The 22,109-nt window shown below is 36.7% G+C and overlaps 1 protein-coding gene across 7 annotated transcripts in view; it reads left to right on the forward strand.

Annotated features, from left to right (window-relative positions):
- The window catches only part of BBS9 (Bardet-Biedl syndrome 9), a 422,371-nt gene that overhangs the window by 147,316 nt on the left and 252,946 nt on the right, over positions 1–22,109 (forward strand). For all 7 annotated transcript variants that reach the window (XR_011539202.1, XR_011539203.1, XM_070616207.1 and 4 more), the window contains 2 exons: positions 16,354–16,535; positions 21,050–21,126. Coding sequence is in view for 5 of the 7 variants with exons in the window: in XM_070616207.1 (XP_070472308.1) it covers positions 16,354–16,535; positions 21,050–21,126 (259 nt within the window). In the remaining 2 variants the exon portion in view is untranslated. The remainder of the gene's footprint in view (positions 1–16,353; positions 16,536–21,049; positions 21,127–22,109) is intronic.

Here is a 22,109-nt window from a genome sequence, read left to right on the forward strand (position 1 = left end):
TATGCACTTTGGAATCAGAGAGAGCTTGGTCCATTTACTAGTTATGACACCTTGAGCTAACCTTGTCACTTCTCTGAACCTAAATTTCCTTATCTGCAAAAGGAAGGTGACAATAATGAGGGCTTAGAGTTGTGATTCTTGATTTTGGTGACATTAGAATCACTGGAGCAGGGAGTCTTTAAATAACACTCTTGGGGCCAGCCTGGTGGCAAAGTGGTTAAGTTCATGTGCTCTGCTTTGGTGGCCCAGGGTTCGTGGGTTTGGATCCCAGGTGCAGACCTGTGCACCACTCATCAAGTCATGCTGTGGTGGCATCCCACATACAAAACAGGAAGATTGGCACAGATGTTATCTCAGGGACCATCTTCCTCAAACAAAAAGAGGAAGATTGGCAACAGATGTTAGCTCAGGGCCAGTCTTCCTCACCAAAAAAAAACAAAACTCTGGTCTAGACCCCAGAAGGCCCACATAGAGGGGACTTTTTAGAAGATCCCCAGGTGACTCTAATGTACTGTTAGAATTGAAGATCACTAACCTACGCTAAGTTAATGGTGAATGAATCCAAGAATTTAAAGGATTTAAAATCATAATGGAGTTGAACTAGAAAGGCATTAGATCATCTGGTTTAACTGCTTCCTTTTGCAAATGAGGAAACTCAGAAGCAAGTAAGTAGTTTGATTCAGTGACTTTTTATAAAGAAGCATGAAGTAGGGAAAGAATTATAGTCATTATTTGGAATGTGGTGGTGAGGATAATTGTAGTGATATGGAAAGAAATGGGAAAGTTGGAAAAGGGACCAGGTTTATGAGAAATAAAAGTTTAGTTTTCAGTATGTTGAATTTGAGATGACTGAGGTACACGGATGGAAATGAATCTGTGCAAAAGTCCCTTGGAAAGTGGAAAGCTGTACTTGAAGGTGAGGGCTCATAGCACTCAAGATCTGGCATTGTCTGGTCCATTTGCATTTATAGACTCATCCCTCACTCCCCATAGGCTCCTCACACACCTGTCTTGTTTACTGCACGATGTGTTAGAAAGCTACCTTGATTTTTCTCCTGAAAAATAGCGATATGTTAACATTTTAGTGGCTTAAAAATAGTGGCCATTATTTTTTCTCACTGACATTCTTCTATTCAGTAGAATGTTAATCTAAGTAGTAAGAAATGAACTTTCCCGCATGGGGCATATTAAAAGCTATTTTAATTTTAAGAGAAAAGTAATGTGGCCCAGAAACATCTGCATTTTTTCTGAATTAACTCTTAGGCCAAAAAAGGTTTCTTGCCAGTCTTTAGCCATACTGCACTTGTAGTTACATGTGACATCTAAACCTCTGCCCGTGCTGCTTCTCCCCCAAAATACCTTTTCTCTGTCCGTCTCTTTTTGTTTAAATTCTGCTTGTTTTTCCAATCCTGCATGAAGCCTTTCTTGGTTTCACCAGATTAGCATTTTATAGTGTCCTTTTCAATGTTACTAATGTAAAGTGAGGTAGCTACTAAGTTATGTTACTTAGCACATAGTGTCTTGTGTTGTCTAGAATGGGATATAGCGCCTGTCTTCCTTGGTGACTGGAGATGAGCCACACCTCTGTAGCTTTTTATGACATGTAATACAGTGTTATTTTAAAAGTGTTATAACACAGTATCAGGTAGCTGCACAGTGAGTGCTTATTGAATGAGTAATGGGAAGGGCATGATGCATAAATCTGTCAAATACCACGTAGAAATTGAAGGAAATCTGTTTCTCCTTTGAGATCTTCCAGTGGCTTTGTATTGCTTGTGGAGTAAGTTCTACAATTCTTTGCAAGATATTGAAAGCCTTTGCATACCTTTAATTTTCGTCACCAACCGCTTTTCCATCTGAATCCTCCTGGGGAGAAATAGACTTTCTGGCTGATAGAGACAGGTGCATCTTAATACTTATGCTCCTGCTCTTCCGCTTTTCTGGAGTGACCTCCTCCGCCTTAACACCTGTGCAAATCCTGCCTTTCCTTCTAGGTTCAGTTTGAGTCTTACTTTACCTGCTTATTTTTTCTCCATAGCACCTATCATCTTTGAACTTACTGTACATTTTTTTCTTTTGTTCATTGTTTTTTTCTCTCCTTACTAGAATGTAAACTCCTAGAAGACAGAGATTTTTGTGTAATTTCTTCACTGATACTCTCACATTGAGAACTGTGTCTGGCACATCTTTGATACTCAAAAGATATTTGTCAAATGAATGGTTCTGGCCTTAGTAAAACACTTTTCCTGAATGTCCTATTCTCTGTGCTGTGTGTCTGTGTGTGTGTCCTTCATGGAGAACGCTTCGCTGGAATGCTCTGCTCCTTCTCTTATCCAATTCCTGCTTGTGTTCTCTCCTCTAGGGAAGCATTCTTTCCCCTCACTATCTGATCTTGATATTCTTTCCCTGTTTCCATTGGCTTCCTTGCTTACGTCCATCATCCATCAGAGCACGCCTCTTTACATTCTTGTTTTTATTTACATATCTGTATCGCTCACTGTACTTTAAGTTCTTTGAGGGAAGTGACCAGTGTAACCTGCCTATCTATCTTTAACATTTAGGAATGATGCCTGAATACAGTAGGTGCTAAATAAATATATATTTTTCAATAATGAAATGAAGTTAGAATTGAGTCAAATCCTTAAAAGCATATTTTGCTTCCCCACTGCAAAATAGGCACTTCTAGAAGTTACGTCATTTTTTTTTTTTCTGGTTAGCAATTTACTTGTTTGGTCTGTGAACTTAATTAGTCAGATTTAGTACTCTTGTGTTGATTTTCTAGTAAGTCTAATAAGAGTTAGTTTTGAAAGAACAGGCTAACCTCTGAGTTCTTGACGCTTAGAAATTTCTTTACCACAAAAGGTATTTTGTTTGGTCTCCCCACTACAACCTCTGTAACTTCTGCAGTTTGCTGTGACAACTTCTTTTTGCAGTGTGCTTGCTGCTTTGATATCTCTGGAAGCTGGCCTTGGCTCTCCCGTTTTATTTGTCCTTTCCTTGGGCATTCTAATTACCATGTCTCTCCCATTAAATAATCCAGCCCTTGATTATCGAGGCTAATTGCGGATAGCAATAATAACTGAAAACCATTTACACAAACCTCAAATTGCACCTCACAAAATTGTTTTCAATTTTCCATTCTTGGAAAGTCCACATGGAATGGCGGGCAAAAAACTACCTCGCTGTGAATCAGGAAGGTCAGATTCTACGCTTGATTCTTCCTGGCTCCCAGACTTTTGTGTTCAGTATGAGCTATGTATGTCAAAATGCATTGATAGGAAGCTTTGCCTGAAAGATGGTCATGCAGGGAAGGACGAACAAGGCATAATTATTTTAGAAAATTGCAAAAGTAACTCCTCAACACATACACGCTAAAAATATGCAGGTGGTTTGCTTAATGCCTGACTTAATTCCGGTAAGGGCTTAGTACTTTAACAAATTATAGCACGGAATCATGTCCTCTTTCATGCCTCAAGGAAGGACTCCAACATGTAGTTTATTTATGGAAAGATTCATTGCCTTGAACTTCTACTTTAGAAAACTTTCTTCTTTTCCTTGGGAGAGAATATATTTGCATACTGGCTTTCTTGGCGTTTATACATTCAAGGCTCAGTGCCAGGTTTGAGCTATCACCTGCATACTCTATCTTCTCACTGCTTTTGGCATTGCCTTATTATTAGATGAATAGAAGTAATAAGGAAAGGATATTAAATAACTGTAAATAAAGTTTCGTGTGTTCTGGATTGATCTCAGGGGTTCCATTTGCAGTATTATGGGCAATTACAGAAATCTTCTACGTTTACTTGTCAGTCTGTAATTATTGATTGGTGTATAGAATGTTGTAGTGTTTTTGTATTTGTTTATAAATAAGTATTATAGATAAAGATGAATTTAGAGTGAATTCTTATGGAAAATTTCGTGTAGATGGAGTCATTGTGGCTGGCATCAAGGGATACAGATTCAGTGTCACATAATGCCCTGAGGGAGTTTACAGCCTGGTCAAAGGTGACAAACATGAAAATATTTTAAAAAATGCTAAATCACTTTGTAGATGCTCTTATAGAAGTATTATTTAGTGGGTAGAGTGAGGTGGTCTATTTTTTTTTGAAGATAATGAGATTCACTGTGGAAAGGATAATTTTTAAAAGTGGAGTGGGTATTTGCAGGGTGATTGTGTCAGTTAGCTTTGCTGTGTAACAAACCATCTCAAAATTTAGTATCTTAAAACAACAACTATTTACTTAGGTCATGATTCTGTGTGTTGTCAGTTTTGGGCTGGGCTTAGCTGGATGATTCTTCTGCTCTGTGCTTGTGTTCTTTGTATGCTTGTGTGTTGGTTTCCTGGGTCTACTGTAACAAATTACAACCAGCTTGGTACCTTAAAACAGCAGAAATTTATTCTCTCACAGTTCTGGAGGACAGAAGTCCAAAATCAAGGTGTGAACAGGACTGGTTCCCTCTGGAGGCTCTGAGGGGGAATCTATTCCATGCCTCTCTCCCAGCTTCTGGTAGTTTCTGGCACTCCTTGGTGTTTCTTGGTTTGAAGACTCATCCCGCCAGTGTCTCTCTGCCTCTCTCTTTCCCTGGCCTTCTCCTCTGGGTTTCTCTGTGTCTTCTCCATTTTTTGTCCCTTATAAAGGGTGCACCTAATTGAATTTACAGCCCACCCTAATCCAGGATGATCTCTTCATTCTCTTAGCCAAAGCAAGACATAAGTCCAGTCCAGATTCAAGGGTTGGAGGAATAGACTCAACCCTTGATGAGAGGAGCTATAAAGTCACATTGCAAGAACTGTGGATATAGAGGGAGAAAATTTTGGCCATCTTTGCAGTCTGCCACACTGACAAAGAGAAATAGGAAGGATGGAGGAGAAGGTTAAATGGAGGTGGGAGTTGGAGAGAGAATATTTACAGCATAAATATAGAGCTAAAATGTTAGGCAGGCCTCAGGTCATGTCAGGGTAGATTTTATACATCATCTCTGTAGGTAGTGTGTTGGTGGTGACATTCCATGTGTATTTCTGTATGTGTGTATACATTTAATTTGCGTTTTTTATCTCCCTGCCCCCACTTTTTATATTATGGAAAAGTTCAAATATATGCAAAGTAAGTGGATAGCATGATAAGCTCCCTTGTACCCAGTGCTCAGTTTCAGCACTTGTCAATGTTCTGGCATGCTTGCTTTTTCTACACCTCCAACTATCCTATTTTTTCTTCCTTTTTTAAGGTAAAGTTACATTGGAAGGCAGAAACCTTCACTGTACAGGTTTGACAAATTGATATACTTGTGTAACTCATAGCTCTCTCAAGTTATAGATCATTTTCATCACCAGAAATTTTCCTTGTGCCCCTTTCCAGTTAACAAGCCCCTTCTCCCCTGCTTCCAGGTAGGCACTCTGGTATTTTGTTAATAATAGATTTGTGTTACCTATTCTAGAACTTCATATAAAGGGAATCACACAGTATGTGCTTTTGATGTTTGCATTATTTTGTTCAGCATAATAATTTTCAACATTCGTTTTTGTTGTGCCATGTGACAGTGGTTATTTTTTATGGCTTAATAGTGTTCTATTCAATGAATATCCCATAATTTGTTTATCCCTTCTCCTGTATAAGTCTTTTTGTGGACATATGTTTTCATTTATCTTAGATAAATAACTGGGAGTAAAATTGCTGGGTCAAGGGTTGGTATATGTTTAATCTTACGAGAAACTGCCAAATCTTTGTGCAAAGTACTTAAGCCATTTTATATTCCCATCAGCCATATAATGAGAGTTCTGGTTGCTTCACATCCTCTCCAACATTTAGTGCTGTCAATCTTTGTTTATTTATTATTTTATTGAGGTTATATTGCTTTATAACATTGTGTAAATTTCAAGTATACATTATTATATTTCAGTTTCTGTGTAGGCTGCATTGTGTTCACCATTAGTCTTCTTTTCGTCTGTAACAATACATATGTGCTCCTTTGTCCCTTTGCCTTCCCCCAACCCCCTTGCTCTCTGGTAGTCACCAATCTGTTCTCCTTATCTATGTATTTGTTTGTTTATTTGTCTTCTACATATGAGTGAAATCATATGGTATTTGTCTTTCTCTGTCTGACTTATTTCACTTAGCATAATACCCTCACAGTCCATCCATGTTGTTGCAAATGGCACGATTTTGTCTTTTTTATGGCTGAGTAGTATTCCATTGTGTTTATATACACCACATCTTCTTTATCCATTCATCTGTTGATGGGCACTTGGGTTGCTTCTATGTCTTGGCTATTGTGAATAATGCTGCCATGAACATAGGGGTGCATATATCTTTTTGAATTGTTGATTTCATATTCTTTGGATAAATACCTAGTAGTGGAATAGCTGGCATATATGGTATTTCTATTTTTAATTTTTTGAGGAATCTCCATACTGTTTTCCATAGTAGATGCATCAGTTTGCACTCCCACCAGCCAGGTATGAGGGTTCCCTTCTCTCTACATCCTCTCCAACACTTATTTCCTGTCTTGTTAATTATAGCCATTCTAATGGATATGAGGTCATAGCTCATTGTAGTTTTGATTTGCATTTCTCTGATAATTAGCCATATTGAACATCTTTTCATGTGCCTATTGGCCATCTGTATAACTTCTTTGGAAAAATGTCTGTTCATATCCTTTGCTCCTTTTTTTGATTGGGTGGTTCATTTTTTTGTTGTTGAGTTATATGAGTTTTTAATGAGTTTTTAATATATTTTAGAGATTAACCCCTTGTTGGATATATGATTTGCAAATATTTTCTCCCAGTTTGTGGGTTGTCTTTTCGTTTTTTTGATAGTTTCCTTTGCTGTGCAGAAGCTTTTTAGTCTGATGTAGTCCCATTTGTTTATTTTTTCTTTTGTTTCCCTTGCCTGAATAGACATGGTATTCGAAAAGATACTGCTAAGACCGATGTCAAAGAGCATACTACCTATGTTATCTGTTAGGAGTTTTATGATTTCAGGTCTTACATTCAAGTCTTTAATCTATTTTGGGTTAATTTTTGTGTATGATGTAAGATGGTGGTCTGCTTTCACTCTTTTGCATGTGGCTGTCCAGTTTTCCCAACACCATTTATTGAAGAGACTTTCCTTTCTCCATTGTATGTTCTTGGCTCCTTTGTGTAACATTAGCTGTCCATACATGTGTGGTGCTGTCAATCTTTAACTTAGACATTCTAATTTATATGTGGTGGTGGCTAATTGTGAGTTTAATTTGCATTACCTTGATGACTAATAAAGTTGAGCGTTTTTTTCTTGGCTTATTAGCCATTTTTGTACTTTACTCTGTGAAATGTCTTTTCAAGTCTTTTGCCCAGTTAAAAACTTGTTTTGGTTTTCTTGTCATCTGTTCTAGTAGTTCTTTATATGCAGAGGACACAAATCTTTTGTCAGAATTTTGTTTTGTATATATTTTCTCCCAGTTTTTGGCTTGCCTACTCATTTTCTTAACGGTGTCTTTTGATGAGAAGTTTTGAAGTATGAAGAAGTCTAATTTATTATTTTTCTTTTATTATTATTGCTTTCCACATCCTAAGAAATCTCTCTATCCTAGGTCATGAAGATATTGTCTTAAGCTTTCTTCAAAAAGCTTTATAGATTTAGCTCTTGTATTTAGGTGAACTCTCCTTTTCAAACTATTTTTTGTGTATGCCATGTTTATTTTTTTCCATATGGATATCCAATTGTTCCGACACCATTTGTTAAAAAGACTTTCTTTTCCCCCTGAATTGCTTTGGCATCTTTGTTGAAAATCAATTGACTGTCAGAATGTGGGTTTGTCTCTGGAGCCTCTCTTCTGTTCCATTGATCTGTTTATCCTCGTGCCAATAGCACACTGTCTTGATTACTGTAGATTTATAGTGTGTCTTGAAGTCAGTTTATGAAAGCTCTCATCTCTAGTCTTCTTTTTTTAAGATTGTTTTGCCATTCTATGTTTTTTTACATTTCCATAGAAATGTGAAAATCAGCTTATTAGTTTCTAAAAAAAAAGGAAAGCCTTCCGGGAGTTTCATTTGGATTGTGTTGCATTTATAGATGATTTTGGTGAGAGCCACCTTTTTAAACAACATTGAGTCTTTTTTCTTTCTTTTTTTAAGATTGGCACCTGAGCTAACATCTGTTGCCAATCTTCTTTTTTTCCTTCTTCTTCTTCTCCCCAAAGTCCCCCAGTACATTGTTGTATATTTTAGGTGTACATCCTTCTGGTTGTGCTATGTGGGATGCTGCCTCAGCATGGCCTGACGAGTGGTGCAACTTCCGCACCCAGGGTCGGAACCGGTGAAACCCCGGGCCGCTGAAGTGGAGCATGCAAACTCAATCACTTGGCCATGGGGCTGGCCCCAACATTGAGTCTTTTAGGATACGTTTTTTTAAAGCATGTTTCTGCTCATGTCAATCACTAGCTCAGAAGTCTTCACTGGTTCCACAATTACATAGAGTAAAGCCTAAGATCTTTAGATAGCTTTGTTACCAATAGTCTCTTTTCTCTTTTTTTTAATCTACTGCGTTTTGTATCTAGGCTTCTTGTTCTTTCTCAAACAGAGTCTAAGCTTTTCTCCCTTCGTGCTTTTATTCTCTCATGTCCTCCACACCTACCCTCAGATAAAAAAGGCTCACATATTAGATATTTATGTTATAATATAATAAATTATAAATCAACCGTAAGAAGATTTTAAAAAATAAATTATCCTGGAGACGACTTACTTAAAATTTATACAACTTTATATTTGGAGTACCAAAAAAGTAAACAAAACAAAGCAAAAACCACCAAACAAACAAAAAAGGGAAAAACTAAACCCTAATAACAATCATAAGAAAATAGGACTCCACTTTTAAATAGAAAGGTGAAGGTAGCTTGAACGAAGGGTTGAGGAGACAAGAGCAAAATACACATTGATCATGAGAACCAGGTAAGAGGCACTTTCAATCCAGGACACATATGCACACTGGGCCGCAAAGAGCAATGGCGTGATGGTCCATTGTATACAGTCATGAACTGTATTTTCCTGCTGCTGCTTGGAGGTTCAAACATACAGGTATTGGAAAAAAACTGAGTATGAACCAACTTCAAAGTTCTATTGACATCATTTCCGTGCTTAATTATCACATATGCATTAATTCAGTTTCGGAAACAATCTTTGAAGAACAAACTGTATTTCAGTGTCCAGCTTAAGCTTTTGCTTCCACTGTTCAAATTTCCGTGATCCGTCTGGCTAGAAATGACATTCCTACTCCTGAATATGAAAGTACTTTATGCTTATCTTACGGAACTTTTGTCATCTACCCCATGTTTCACTTATCAAGGTGCATGTCTTATTCTTTTTGGGGGCTACAATCTCTTTGAGCTAGTTTCTGATTTTAATTTATCTGTGAATGCTTTGTAGCACTTCAGATGGCATCCTGCATATAATTGGTGTTTGAAAATATCTGATGAATGAATGAATGAGTGAATGACGTGTGAATGAAATATAGTCGAGACATCAGAGGTAAATAGTACATTAAAAAGAGACTAGAACAAAATTGTGCATCCCTGCTTTTTGTTTTCTGATTCAGGGTTAGTTTGGTAAAGGCACTAAAGAATCCAAAGCTGGTTTAACCATAAGAGCAATTCTAATTTGAGGTATTTCCAACATGAAAGTTACTTATCTTTTGTTTAAGACATACTAGTCTTCACAAGAACTAACAGAAAGCCACATCCCTGTTAGATTCTCTAGATGCTTGTTAATCTACTTGATAACTCAGATAATTTTAACAATTGATAACTCTCATCAAAAGAGATTTAAAATATTTTCTAAATGTATAGAGTTGGAACCTACTGACAATAGCAACTTCTAAATGGCTATGAAATATGCCTTTACTACTGAATTCCAAACAGGTATGTCAGGTAATTTTATATCAACATGGGGAAATGGCCATAATCATTTTGTATTTCACTTTGTAGATTAAAGGCAAATATCATTCACATGACGTTTTATGTAGTATTGGTCTCTTCCTTTTCTCTTTTATTTTACATATTTGATTCTTGAATACTTAGGCATTGTGCTTAGAATAATACTGGGAAAAAAAAACCCTTCTGTAGTTTATTTAAAGTACAATTCAGTTAAATGTAAACTGATTCTGTTCCTTAGCATTTTATATTTTCTAAATATAGTCTAGTCTAAAAAAATCATTTTGTATGAAGAGTCATTTACTGCCTTCTGAGGGCAGCTGTGGGGTAGTAGGAAGTTTCAGATCTGAAGCCAGAAAGCCTGCAGCTTTCTGCAGCTCTGCTTATTATCTCCTGGTAACCATAATCTATTATTTTCTCTTCTCTAGGTTTCATTCTTTTTTTTGGTAAAGTGGAGGCAGTACCTTTTCTTCTTCTTTTTTTTGGTGAGGAACATTGGCCCTGAGCTAACATCTATTGCCACTCTTCCACTTTTTGCTTGAGGAAGCTTCGCCCTCAACTAAAATGCGTGCCAGTCTTCCTCTGCTTTGTATGTGGGACACTGCCACAGTGTGGCTTGATGAGTGATTTGTAGGTCTGTGCCTGGGATCCGAACCTGTGAACCGCAGGCCGCCAAAGCAGAGTGTGAGAACTTAACCACTATGCCACCAGGTTTGCCCCAAGGCAGTGCTTTTTCCTCATAAGGTTATTGAGGAGAGGATTAAATGAGATGTGATAATACCTCCTAAATGTTTTGATCTATCCCCTTCTCTCCATTCCCATCATCCTTTTCTGGCCCACCACCTTCCCTCACCTGGACTTACTGTGTTAACCACTCCCCCCTAGAGTGGTCTAATCTCTCTCTGAACTTTTTTTGTTCCAGCTACTCTGGGTTTCTTTATTTCACTGAATGGTTCATATACCTCCTTGTCTTGGAGATACAAAAGGCTGCAGGAGGGACAGGTTTGAGTTGGAGAGGAGCCAAAATCAGGAATTCAGTTGTAGCATCGTTCAGTTTTAGATGTCTGTTGACTTTCCAAGTGGAGATATCAAGTAGGCTGCTGGATGTACATGGCTGTACTTTGGGAGAGAGGTCTGTCTGGAGCTGTAAACATGGGAGCTGACACAAAAGAGGGACTTAAAGTCCTGAGACTGAATGAGTGCACCAAGGCCAAAGTCCTCTGCCTTGAGTCGATCCATTTTTTTAAAAAAATTTCTGAGGATCTACTTGTAGATCAGGATCCAGCTTCTGTGTCCTATGTCCTGTGAAGCTTGTTCTGCTGTCTTGTGCACGGTCACTGTACTCTCTTCCTACTGTGCTATAGCATCTGCCATTTTATATTGCAATTGCTATTTGTTTTTGAAAAAACAAGCTTCCCTTTACAACTAGACCACAGTTTTTTATGGGGCAAGTACCACATCTTATTTGCCTTTGAAGTGTTGTATAGCAGATGCTCAGTAAACATGTTTTAAGTGAATGATGATGAAGTGACTCAAAATATGTTCAGGGGACCAAGTCCAGCCTCTTGGAGCTGAGAAGGGACTGCCCGCACGGATTCTGCCTGCTGTGCTTAAAGGGAAGTGCCTTTATATCATGTGCTTCTTACTGAGGCAGAATAAAAGTTGGCTGCAATAAATAGTATTTAAGTTTTTAAGATTTCTTTGATGTCTTTATATACTAATAAAACCCAGACTTTGACAACTTTCTAACTTAAAATATTTCTATTTTGCATAAAATATGGCTGGATAAGAGATCATTAGATTCAGTGCATGTTCTTTTCATATGTTTTTAAAATTATTATTTGTTTGTTCTATTGTATTAGCAAATAAAAGAAACTATTCCTTTTCTATCTCTTGTGAGCTGTATTTCAAATACTTTCAAGTTGCACATTTTGTAGATTGGCCTTATCAGAAAAAGAAAACTAGATGAAAGTTTTAATTCCACGGATCATTTAACCTCTAATTGCTGATTCAAATTTAGTCTTTGGGGATGGAAAATGGAATATATTTTTTTCTTAAAAAAAGAAAATAATTTTCTTTTTTTGTTTTGTTTTTTTTTTTGGAGGAAGATTAGCCCTCAGCTAACTACTGCCAGTCCTCCTCTTTTTGCTGAGGAAGCCTGGCTCTGAGCTAACGTCCGTGCCCATCTTCCTCTAGTTTATACGTGGGACGCCTACCACAGCATGGCTGCCAAGCAGTGCCATGTCCGCACCCGGGATCCGAACCAGCGAACCCCGGGCCGCCGAGAAGCGGAACGTGCGAACTTAACCGCTGCGCCACCGGGCCGGCCCCGAAAATAATTTTCTTTTTAATCTTATTTTGTAACTATAAAACATAAAAATAGCTCATAATCTCACTAACCAGAGATAGTAACCATTCTATTAGCATTTAGGTAATTTTTTTCCTAATTTGTGTTTCATATACCTATATTCTTATAAAATTAGAATACAATGTATATGCCATATTGTATTTTGTTTTTACACTAAATATTTCTTTTTCTGCTTTTTTTTTGATAGCATATGTTTTGTAAGATGATTTTTAATGGCTCCTAAACATTCTATTATGGATGTGTCATGATTTAAAAAAATATTTCCCCTTTTTCTTATCATTTGGTTTGTTTCTAAATTACCTTAATAACTGTGGAAGTAGATTACTGTGTAAAAGGCAATGAGCATTTTTAAGGCTTTTGACATATACATTTCTAAAATGTTATCTAAAAGAATTTTTAACAAATTTACATTTCCGTTGAAAGTGTATGATAGTTTCTATTTCCATGTACCTTCTCTGACAGCAAGACTGATTGTTAAATACAATTTTTGCTAGTTTGAGATATTAAATAATCAAATACAGCTTTTTAAAAATAGTTTTAAAAACATATATTTCTTTGATTTTGAAATTTTTTTCATCTGTTTATGACTATATGAGAATTGTACCTTTGACCTTTTCCTTTTGGGATATAATCTTATTTTCATTGATTTGTAAGAGTTCTTTACATATTAGATGAAACATATAAAATTCTTTTTACAGGTAAAAAACAATTGAATATCCACGACTTCACATGGTTCAGCTTAAATTATGTATTTTATGTTGGTTGCCAATATTTTCCCAGTTTGTTTGTCTTTTGTTCTTTTTACCATGTTGTTTTTTAAAGCATATAACAAGTTTAAAACGTTTTTTGTGGTTTAATGTAGAGATCCTTTCCTTTGTAGTTTCTCTGTTGCTTTCTTGCAGCAAAAGTTCTTTCTATCCCACGGGCAGATAAATATTTTTACAGTTTCATATTTTTAAATTTAACATTTAAAACCCATCTGGAATTTTGTTTGAATGTATTGTTAAGGCAGGGATATGTTTACTGAGTGATGAAACAATTACTTTCAGATTCCTGAGCAAATTCTATTGTTTAATTTCGTGCCCCATTTCTAAAATCACAAAATTGTTATGTGTCCTAGGAATATAATGTCTTTGACCTTGATTCTTCATGAAATACATTATTCTGGTGCCTTGGCTTATCTGATATGCTTTAAGGACCAGTAATAATCTAGAGACCTTAATTTTGACAATGCTAATTCTACTTTAAAGATGTAAGTAATAGAGTACGTAATACTTGGTTTACTTGATGCCTTCTTCCAGCATAAAATTCTGTCATTCACAGAATTTACGCATCAACTCACATGGACAATATTGTTAAATAATGTTTTTTAAGGAAAAGATTTAAAAAAAATCTTGATTGTGATTTTCTTTTCCTCTTTATACTTAAATTGGGCTTAACTTTAGGAACAATATGTATATATTTAAAAAATTTTCCTTTGGATTAAGATACCAAGTGATGACATTTCTTATTTACTAAGCAGTGCTATAGGTCTGAGTCAAAGTGCCTGTCCCATCATAGATGTTTTAGATAGAAATTCCACTGATGTATTCTTGATGTGTTAGAGCTTGTCTTAGTGTTCCTTTGGTTTTATTCCATGTTATTCCAGGTTTTATTGCATGTATTTATGCAATGTTAAATGAATTTATCTATAGTCTACATTTCTGTTATTTGATCTAAATTATATGCCATGGCTCTGATGCTATTGACAATAAAAAGTAAATTACTTAAAGTTTGTAATTTATTGTCAAGACATTCTGGTGACATTTGGTAAGTGCTTTCAGTGCTGAAGACCCTGGCTCCTCCCTTTTATGTTTGGACACCTCAAGCACCAATAAAGAATTTTCTTTTGAAAGTCTGAAGAAATATATGTATATACGACTACTCAAACTCTTCCTCTCTGAACTCAGAAACTTAATAGGTTCAGATAAATTTTAGATAAATCCCTTGTGTCTCAATTGTTGCTATTTGCTCTCTAAAATGGTAGAATGAAACTGATTCAATAATAAGCCATACAACTCAAAGACCAAATAAATTTGGATAGTGAGGGATACTTGTAGTGGGTCATGTTAGGTTTCCTATATTATAGGCCACTCAAAGGGTGAAGATGAAATGGAAATACCCTTCTGGACTCAAAGAACCAATGATCGCTACATTCTCTGAGAAGCCAGCCAAACATCTGCCCTTTAGCGTCCTAGAGTTTCCTGGAGACTCACTGGGTTCCCAGACCTTGGTGGGGCTGGATGGAATGGGGAACAGATTACAGTCACAACTCAGAGGGAACAGAGATTTACCCTCTTGGAAACGGTCTTGTCAGAGCTGGAAGTTAGGATTTCCATGGCCACTAGGTGGCTTCGCTTCCCTGCAAAAAAAGAGTCAAGCCCAGAGGTACTATGGGGTCACTTTTCACACTTTATTTTAGGAAAATAATTATATTTTGGGAGTATTTATTTTCTGAGCTAGATTGACAGAACCTATTCATAAAACTTAAAGACCTTTGAGATCATCTAATCTCATCTTCTCATTTTAGAGAGAAAGAACATTTAGGAAGACTTCCCTAAGACTTCTCTATATAGGGGCAGAGTCAGAGCTAGAACGCTAGTTCCCTGACTCCTGGTCTAGATCTTTAGCTGTTGAATCAGTGATATCAATCTATGTTTATTTCTCTGAAGCCACACCGCAGGATTATGGGGTAGTGACTGTGCCTAAGCCCTGGAGAAAGTTTGTCTAGGAATGTTGTGTTGAAGGCAGGTGGTAAAGTGGATCCTGGTGGCTACCTTATGGGAAGGATTGAGCAATGGTACTATCTACTGTCAACCAAGTTGGGCTTTTCGATTAATGAGGTGACCACTTGCCATGACCCAAAATTGGGGAGTTTTAAAAATTCTTATTCATTCTGAATAAGGCCTTGACCCTTATATGCCCTATCTCTTTTTCTTCAGATAAATAGCACTATTTTTTTCAAGGTCTTTTCTCTCTCAAATTTTCTGTTATTTTTGATTAATATTTAATCTTTAGAACAGGGTTGGAATCCCTACCCCCTGCTTTTTTTTTTTTAAATCAAAGGCTACTAGGAAACATAAATTTATTATGTATCAGCTCAAAATGACTTCTGACAATGTTGAATTTTTTTCTTCTGGGCAAGCTGAGGAGGAAGCAAATAGTGTTCATCTTTACTTTTTATAGCAACTTCAGTAAAACTTACAACTTTTATTTTTAAAAATGGTATGCTACAATTATCTATAATATATATTATGGCTAGTTTCTACAGTAAAACAGAGAGAAGGAAGAGAGAAGGAAGAGTGAAAGGATGGAGTGGAAAAGACATAATCAGGATGAATGATGGAGAAAGAGCTACTTAATGAGAAAATGGAAAACTTCTATTGAAGAGTGAAGGGAAAGAGTAAACAGACCAGAAAACTACTTGAGTAGGATTGTGTGTGAAGGAAGCCATCCATGGTGGGTGGACCTGGGGAAAGAGGGCAGACGTGAATCCCAAAGTTAGGGAGAAGGAAAAGGAAAAGCGTAGGGTGCGCATTTCTCTTCATGGCCTCCCAGGGCTTACTCTACGAACCTTCATTGCCATTGCCCCGGATTGTCCTATCTTTGCTCCTGTGCCTCAACCCTGGTCTTCACCAGGCAGCAGCCCAGCTCTCCATCCACTGTAGCTCCACAGTGTTGTTCACATGCTTATTATGACTCTGCCAAGTGGTGGCTGGAGTGAAGATTAAATGCTACTGTGCTTGAAAAGCTCCTAGAGCAGGATTTGCCATGTGGTTAGGTCCCCCAAAGTGGCAGCTATTGTCACAGTTGTTAAGCTTTTTCCCTCCTGTAATGAATTATAACATTGGGAGTACTTCTATAAATATAAATCATGTTTGAAACATTTGAACTGAGTCTTTGATATAAAACTTTAGAAATAGCTAAACCATATAGCCGTTTTCTTAATGGTATGTTGAAGATGAATTAAATAAAAAATGTAGTTGGTCAAGTCAAAATCCACTTCAAATTTTAATTGCTTCATTCTCTCTTCCTTATTGTAGGGATTTAAAGGGAGTGATAGTCACTCTGAGTGATGATGGTCACTTGCAGTGTTCATACCTGGGAACAGACCCTTCTTTGTTCCAAGCTCCAAAAGTTGAATCTAGAGAACTAAACTATGACGAACTTGATATAGAATTGAAAGAACTGCAGAAAATCATCAAAGATGTTAACAAATCACAAGGTATCTCATGTGCAGCTTTTTATTGTTTGATTTTAGTATTCATTGTAAAATTCATATCGTTTTGTTTATGGATAATGTTTTGTACCTGTTAGTTAACCACCCCCCAGGCTGAAAGTCATATTTGTAAAAACAGTGTTGCTCCTTAGTACACTGTCTTTGTCCTTAATTTGCATTTTATAGCTTCTGAGAAATATGACCTATTTAAGATAATGCTTTTGTTTCAGGGATAGTGCTATTAGTTTTTTTCTTTAAACTCCAAGAAAGGAATAAGTACTTCTTTGGCTAGTGGTTTCAGGCCTTGAGAAGAGCATTAAATTGTAGAATGGTCATTTATGAACTTGTAATAGCCCTGAAAAAATTTTAGTTGCTTCTTTTAAAAGAAACCAAAACAGTGCATGAGTTACCACTTTGTTGCTAAAAATGTAGTCATTTGCAGCTTAGCGATGTAATTTATGTTTGTAGTTAATTAGCCGTCCAAATGGAGTGTAGCCTGCGGTATGCTGATTTCTAATGACTCAGAGGCTGATGATTTTTCAGTTCCTGAGTTTTGAATAACTCAATATTATCTTACTTTGGGATTCACAAGGGTATAATTTTATTGTAAATTAAAAGGAGAAACAAAACACCAATCCTGCAGTTTGAGTTGGACATGTGAAAAGCATTACTTTACATTCCCTTCTCAGGGTCAGGTAAAAGTATTTTTTTAATGAGAAAAAATATGGACTATTTTCACATAAAAGAAATGTTAAAACAAGTAGGAATAATAAAAGAAGCAGAGCATCAAAAGCCAACCAAAACAGCAGAGCCAATCTTACTCCTGCTCCAATCACTTTATTAGATTTATGTAGTTTTGAGTCTATGTTACCAAGACAGATTCAGAGGAATTTAGATAATATATTTTAAAAATATGAATATTAAAATAAAATCATTATGCTTTGGCGTCACACATTCTCTTAGAAAGTTTTGAAAGTAAACCAGTGAAACTTAGGGTTTTTTTAAGTACCTCCATTACTTAAAAACCTATTTGTTGTCAATACCCCCCTGTCAAGTGGAGAATGGTTAACACTAGATGTGTCATATCGCAATATACAATTTTCCATTTTTGATGCTAGTGTTTTGGGGATTCATTTAATTATGTGTCATTTTGTCATTTAAAAATGTAATTGGGAAACAGTTCATTAAATAACCTTAATGTGGCTTTTCACTCCAAATTTTGTGTCTTTCCCAAGACACACACGCACACACACACACGCAAGATTTCTGCTTTTCCCAAAAAACAATGCGCTGGTTATATCTTGATTAATACTTCATTGTCTAAAACATTTCTGAGAAAAATCCCTTAGAGCTAAAAGTTATTTTTTGGTGGCCATGGTGATGCCCTTGGGTGAGAAGAGTTAGGCTGCTTTACTTGTCATTACCTTGATCCTTCTGTGTATCTTGAAACAACTGCTAATTAAGCTAGGGATGTACCCACAGATTGGGGTGCAAAGTTCATTATTTATATAACCTCAAATTTTAGCTTATGTCTGAAGTTCCCTGCCCCTTCTATGCCACCATCATTTGGTTTTATCCTAAAAAAGAAACAAAGAGAAACTTTTAAGAAAGATAGACTTTTAAAATACTCCATTACTAGATATGAAAAAAAATTTAGTATTCTCTACCCTTATAAAATCGTGATGTATTTGTTTATTAAAATACCTGTAATTATATAAAAGCACCAAATCATTTTTCATTACAGAAAATTATGAGAAGTTAAAACTCTGAACTTTTTGATGACCTCTATTCATTTAAATGCCACTTATTTTAGTACAGAGACTTTAACTTGCAAAAAAAGTTCACAGTCTTGTGGGTTATGTTCAGTACTTAAAGCTTTTTTTATTCCTTCAAAGCAAGTGTTGCAGCAAAATTTAAAGCCGATTTAAAGAGTACATTTCGTTGTACACATGGTGTATATTATCTACTGTAATAAAAGTGTTTTTGAAGCTGATTTTATGTGTGTAAGTTACATGAGGAATGTATGTTCTAAGCATGAAATTATAGTAATAATTTCTGTATGGCTCATGGATTTTGAGGCTTTTCATACTCAATTCATTAGTGTGAATCCTGCATAGCATTTCTGTTACCAGTAGTCAACAAGATCTGTCAGTAGGCACTTTCAAAGACAGAGTTTCCTTATGATTTAGACAGTTGATCATGTTCTCTACTTGGAGTGGGTGTGAAGGAGTGGGTATGATGTTGAGATAGATTCCCACACGGTGGGTCTTCAGGAGAGAAAGGCGAGCACTAAGACGTGGGCATATAAATGATAGTCTGCACCTCATTTGAAATATGTCTAGGATAACTAAATTGACTGTACCATTGAGTATGAGAAACATTTGTACTTGGTGACCTTGTGGGGAGGTGTGTTGTTGAGGGTTATGTCTGGCTGCATATAACAGAATACCCAAATAAGGTGGCTTAAACAAGGCCGAAGTTCATTTCTTTCTCATGGAAAAGAAGTCCAGCAATGGGCAGTCCAGGGTTGGTCTGGCAGTTCCATTGTCATCAGGGACTCCAATTCCTTCTCTCTCAAGGCCATCTATTGGTCCAGGATGGCTTCTGGAACTCCTGCCTTCACATCTGCAGCTGAGTCAGCCTCCTTAAGGATCTTTCCTGGAAGCCACACCCTAAGCAGCTTCTGCTCATATCTCACTGGCCACTCTAAGCTGCAAAAGAGACTGGGAAATTTTGTGTTTTAGCTGAGCACTTTGTTGCTTAGAATAAAATTGGGCTTCTTTAAGTAAATAAGAACTGAAGAATGGTTATTGGGTGGGCAATGAGCAGTGTTTTGTATTCTCACTAAGTTTTGGAAATTCCTTTTCTAAATAGTGCAGTATTGGTGGGCATGCCTGATGGCAATTGTAGGCAGTTCTTCTCTTTGTGAGACAGCTGATTCATGTGGCAACGTCCAAGTGCTTTCTGTATTTTCAGTTAGCCATCCTCAGTGTGTGTGCGATGTTTCCTCTCAGGGTCACAGGCTGATTTCAGCGGTTCCAGGCATTATGTGCAAATATGATATCCAGGGAAGAAGAGAGCTATTTCTCCCAAGTCTCCCCTTTTATTAGGGAGGAATAGCTTTCCCAGAAGCATGTGCCAGCACTCCCCACTCCCAACTTCCCTTACCTCCTATCTGCCAGGGTTAAGCCCCTTGCTCATGTGTAAAACAACAAATGGTCAGGGGAATGGAATCACCATGATTGGATTTGACCAATTCAGTGACTTTGAGAAGGTGAATGCCTCAACAGAATTAGGGATCTGCCACAAAGAAGGAGTGGGGAAGAATGGATGTTAAGTGGGCAGCCAGTAGTCTATCATATGTATATATGTGCATATACACACACAAATATGTGCATAAATATTATTTATGTTTCTTATTTATTTAGGATCTCTGTCAGTTGATCATAATATGTCATCATGCACTATAATTTTTTCTTTTTTGGTGAGGAAGATTAGCCCTGGGCTAACATCTGTTGCCAATCTTCCTCTATTTTATGCGGGATGCTGCCACAGCATGGCTTGATGAATGGTGTGTAGGTCCATGGCTGGGATCCAAACCGTGAACCCTGGGCTGCTGAAACTGAGCGTGTGAACTTAACCACTACGCCACTGGGCAGGCCCCAATATAAACATTTTTTAAATTGTGAAATTTTAAGTTGTGAAAATAACATTAATATGGGAAAATAATTCAAACAGTACTAAAAGGGTAAACCCGAGCTCTTAGTTCCACTAGATTATTTAAAGATAACTTTTATCAAGAGTTTTTGTGTATTCTTTAAGAAAATTTTCATGGTTATGTAATTATTTTTACACAAATATGTGCATATTAGACACAGTGTACTATGCCTTGCCCTTAAAAAAAATTGATTGGCTCCTCTTGGAATTCTTTTCAGTATGTAAAGATGGAGAGCATTCTTATTTACAGCCTTGGACTTTGGACCATTGTGCAGTATGGATGTACCATACTTTAGCCAACCATTTTCCTATTAATAGAAATAACGGAGATTTAGGTTGTTTTTAGTTTTGCTTTTGTTTTTGCTTTTAGTAACTTCCAGCATCAGAGAACCTCCTTGGGCATGTCTGCAAGTATTGGATAAATGCTTGGGAGTGGATTGTTAGGTCACAGGACATGTACTTTTTACATTTTGATAGTTTTAGCTAACTTACTTTCAAAAAGGTTGTGCTAATTTGGGCTTCTACCAGTACTTAAGGAGAGGGCATTGAAATTCCCAGCACTGGTCAGTCATTAAGTTACATCTCACCTAATATCTTTGGAGAAAGAGACAAGTTTTCTGTACAATATTGTAGAGGGAAAAGAATTAGCATCAAGCTTCTAATTCTGTAATGCATTAGTTTTTTCAAACTATGTGTATGTTTATGGGTTTCTTTTGATATATGGTATAGATAAACCTTAAAAAATTATATATAGTAGGTCTACTTTATGATTAAATATCTTTCTTTTTTTTTTTAAATTACAGGTGTTTGGCCCATGATTGAGAAAGAAGATGACTTAAAAGTTTCTGCCATGGTTTCTCCTAACTTTGATTCAGTGTCTGTAGGTATATTTTCAGGATTTAAAAGGGTTTATGATGGCGGTGGACTCTGATGAATTTTGGTCAAAATGTATTGGCTTAAATTCTGGGCCTCTAGATAGAAACTTTAGAGAGGATAGCAACTTTTAGTCTTTGTTACTATCTAAAAAAACCATTTTTAGCCTCAGTGTAGTAAGGAGTTCTTTAGGCAGGATTTCTATATAAAAAAAGGGGAGGGAGGGAGAAGAGTAGAAGGAGTTCTTGCCATTATTCTGAATCTACCTTTTCTTTTTTTTTAACTTTTTCAGTACCAGAGTATTCAGATAATCCTAATCCAGATGTGTAATACTGATCCCACAAGATTTTTGTTGCAGGTTCAATGAGATAATGTTTATGGAAGGCCTACCTCGGGGTTTAGTAATTTATAGTCTTCAAGACATTATGGTGATTGTGGTCGGGGGATAGTTTAAAAGTAAACAGTTGGGCCAGGAATTATTTTCCCCCCATTTCTATCTGTGTGACCCAGGAAAGGTATTTAGTTTTCCTAGTCTCAATTTTCTCATCTGTAAAATGGGAATAATAATAAAATCTACTTTGTTGCATTGTTATAATTAACCAACGTCACTATAATAATGAAATTACAATTTAGTTCTTCCAACATTGTTGTTGTCATCATCATCATCATAGTCATCACCACCACCACCAGCACCACAACCATCACTACCACCACCTTCATTCCGTTGCTTGTCTCATTCACTGCCATATCCTTAGTGTTTGTCACATAATGGGTGCTCAGTATATATTTGCTCTATGAATGAGTGAATAGAGCTGAGAAACAAGAAGGATGAGGGCGTCTGTCCATGGTTATGTTACCCTATCTCCTCGTTTAGTCTTCTGTGAGCACTTGGTAGATTATGACTGCTTGCATGGTCTCGCTGCTTGCAGTTTGGGCAAATCTATTAAATTCCTCTGTGTCTGTTCCAAAAGTTGGTCAATTTAGGCAGTG

Source organism: Equus przewalskii, chromosome 4, assembly GCF_037783145.1.
Source record: "Equus przewalskii isolate Varuska chromosome 4, EquPr2, whole genome shotgun sequence".
Classification (NCBI taxonomy): domain Eukaryota; kingdom Metazoa; phylum Chordata; class Mammalia; order Perissodactyla; family Equidae; genus Equus; species Equus przewalskii.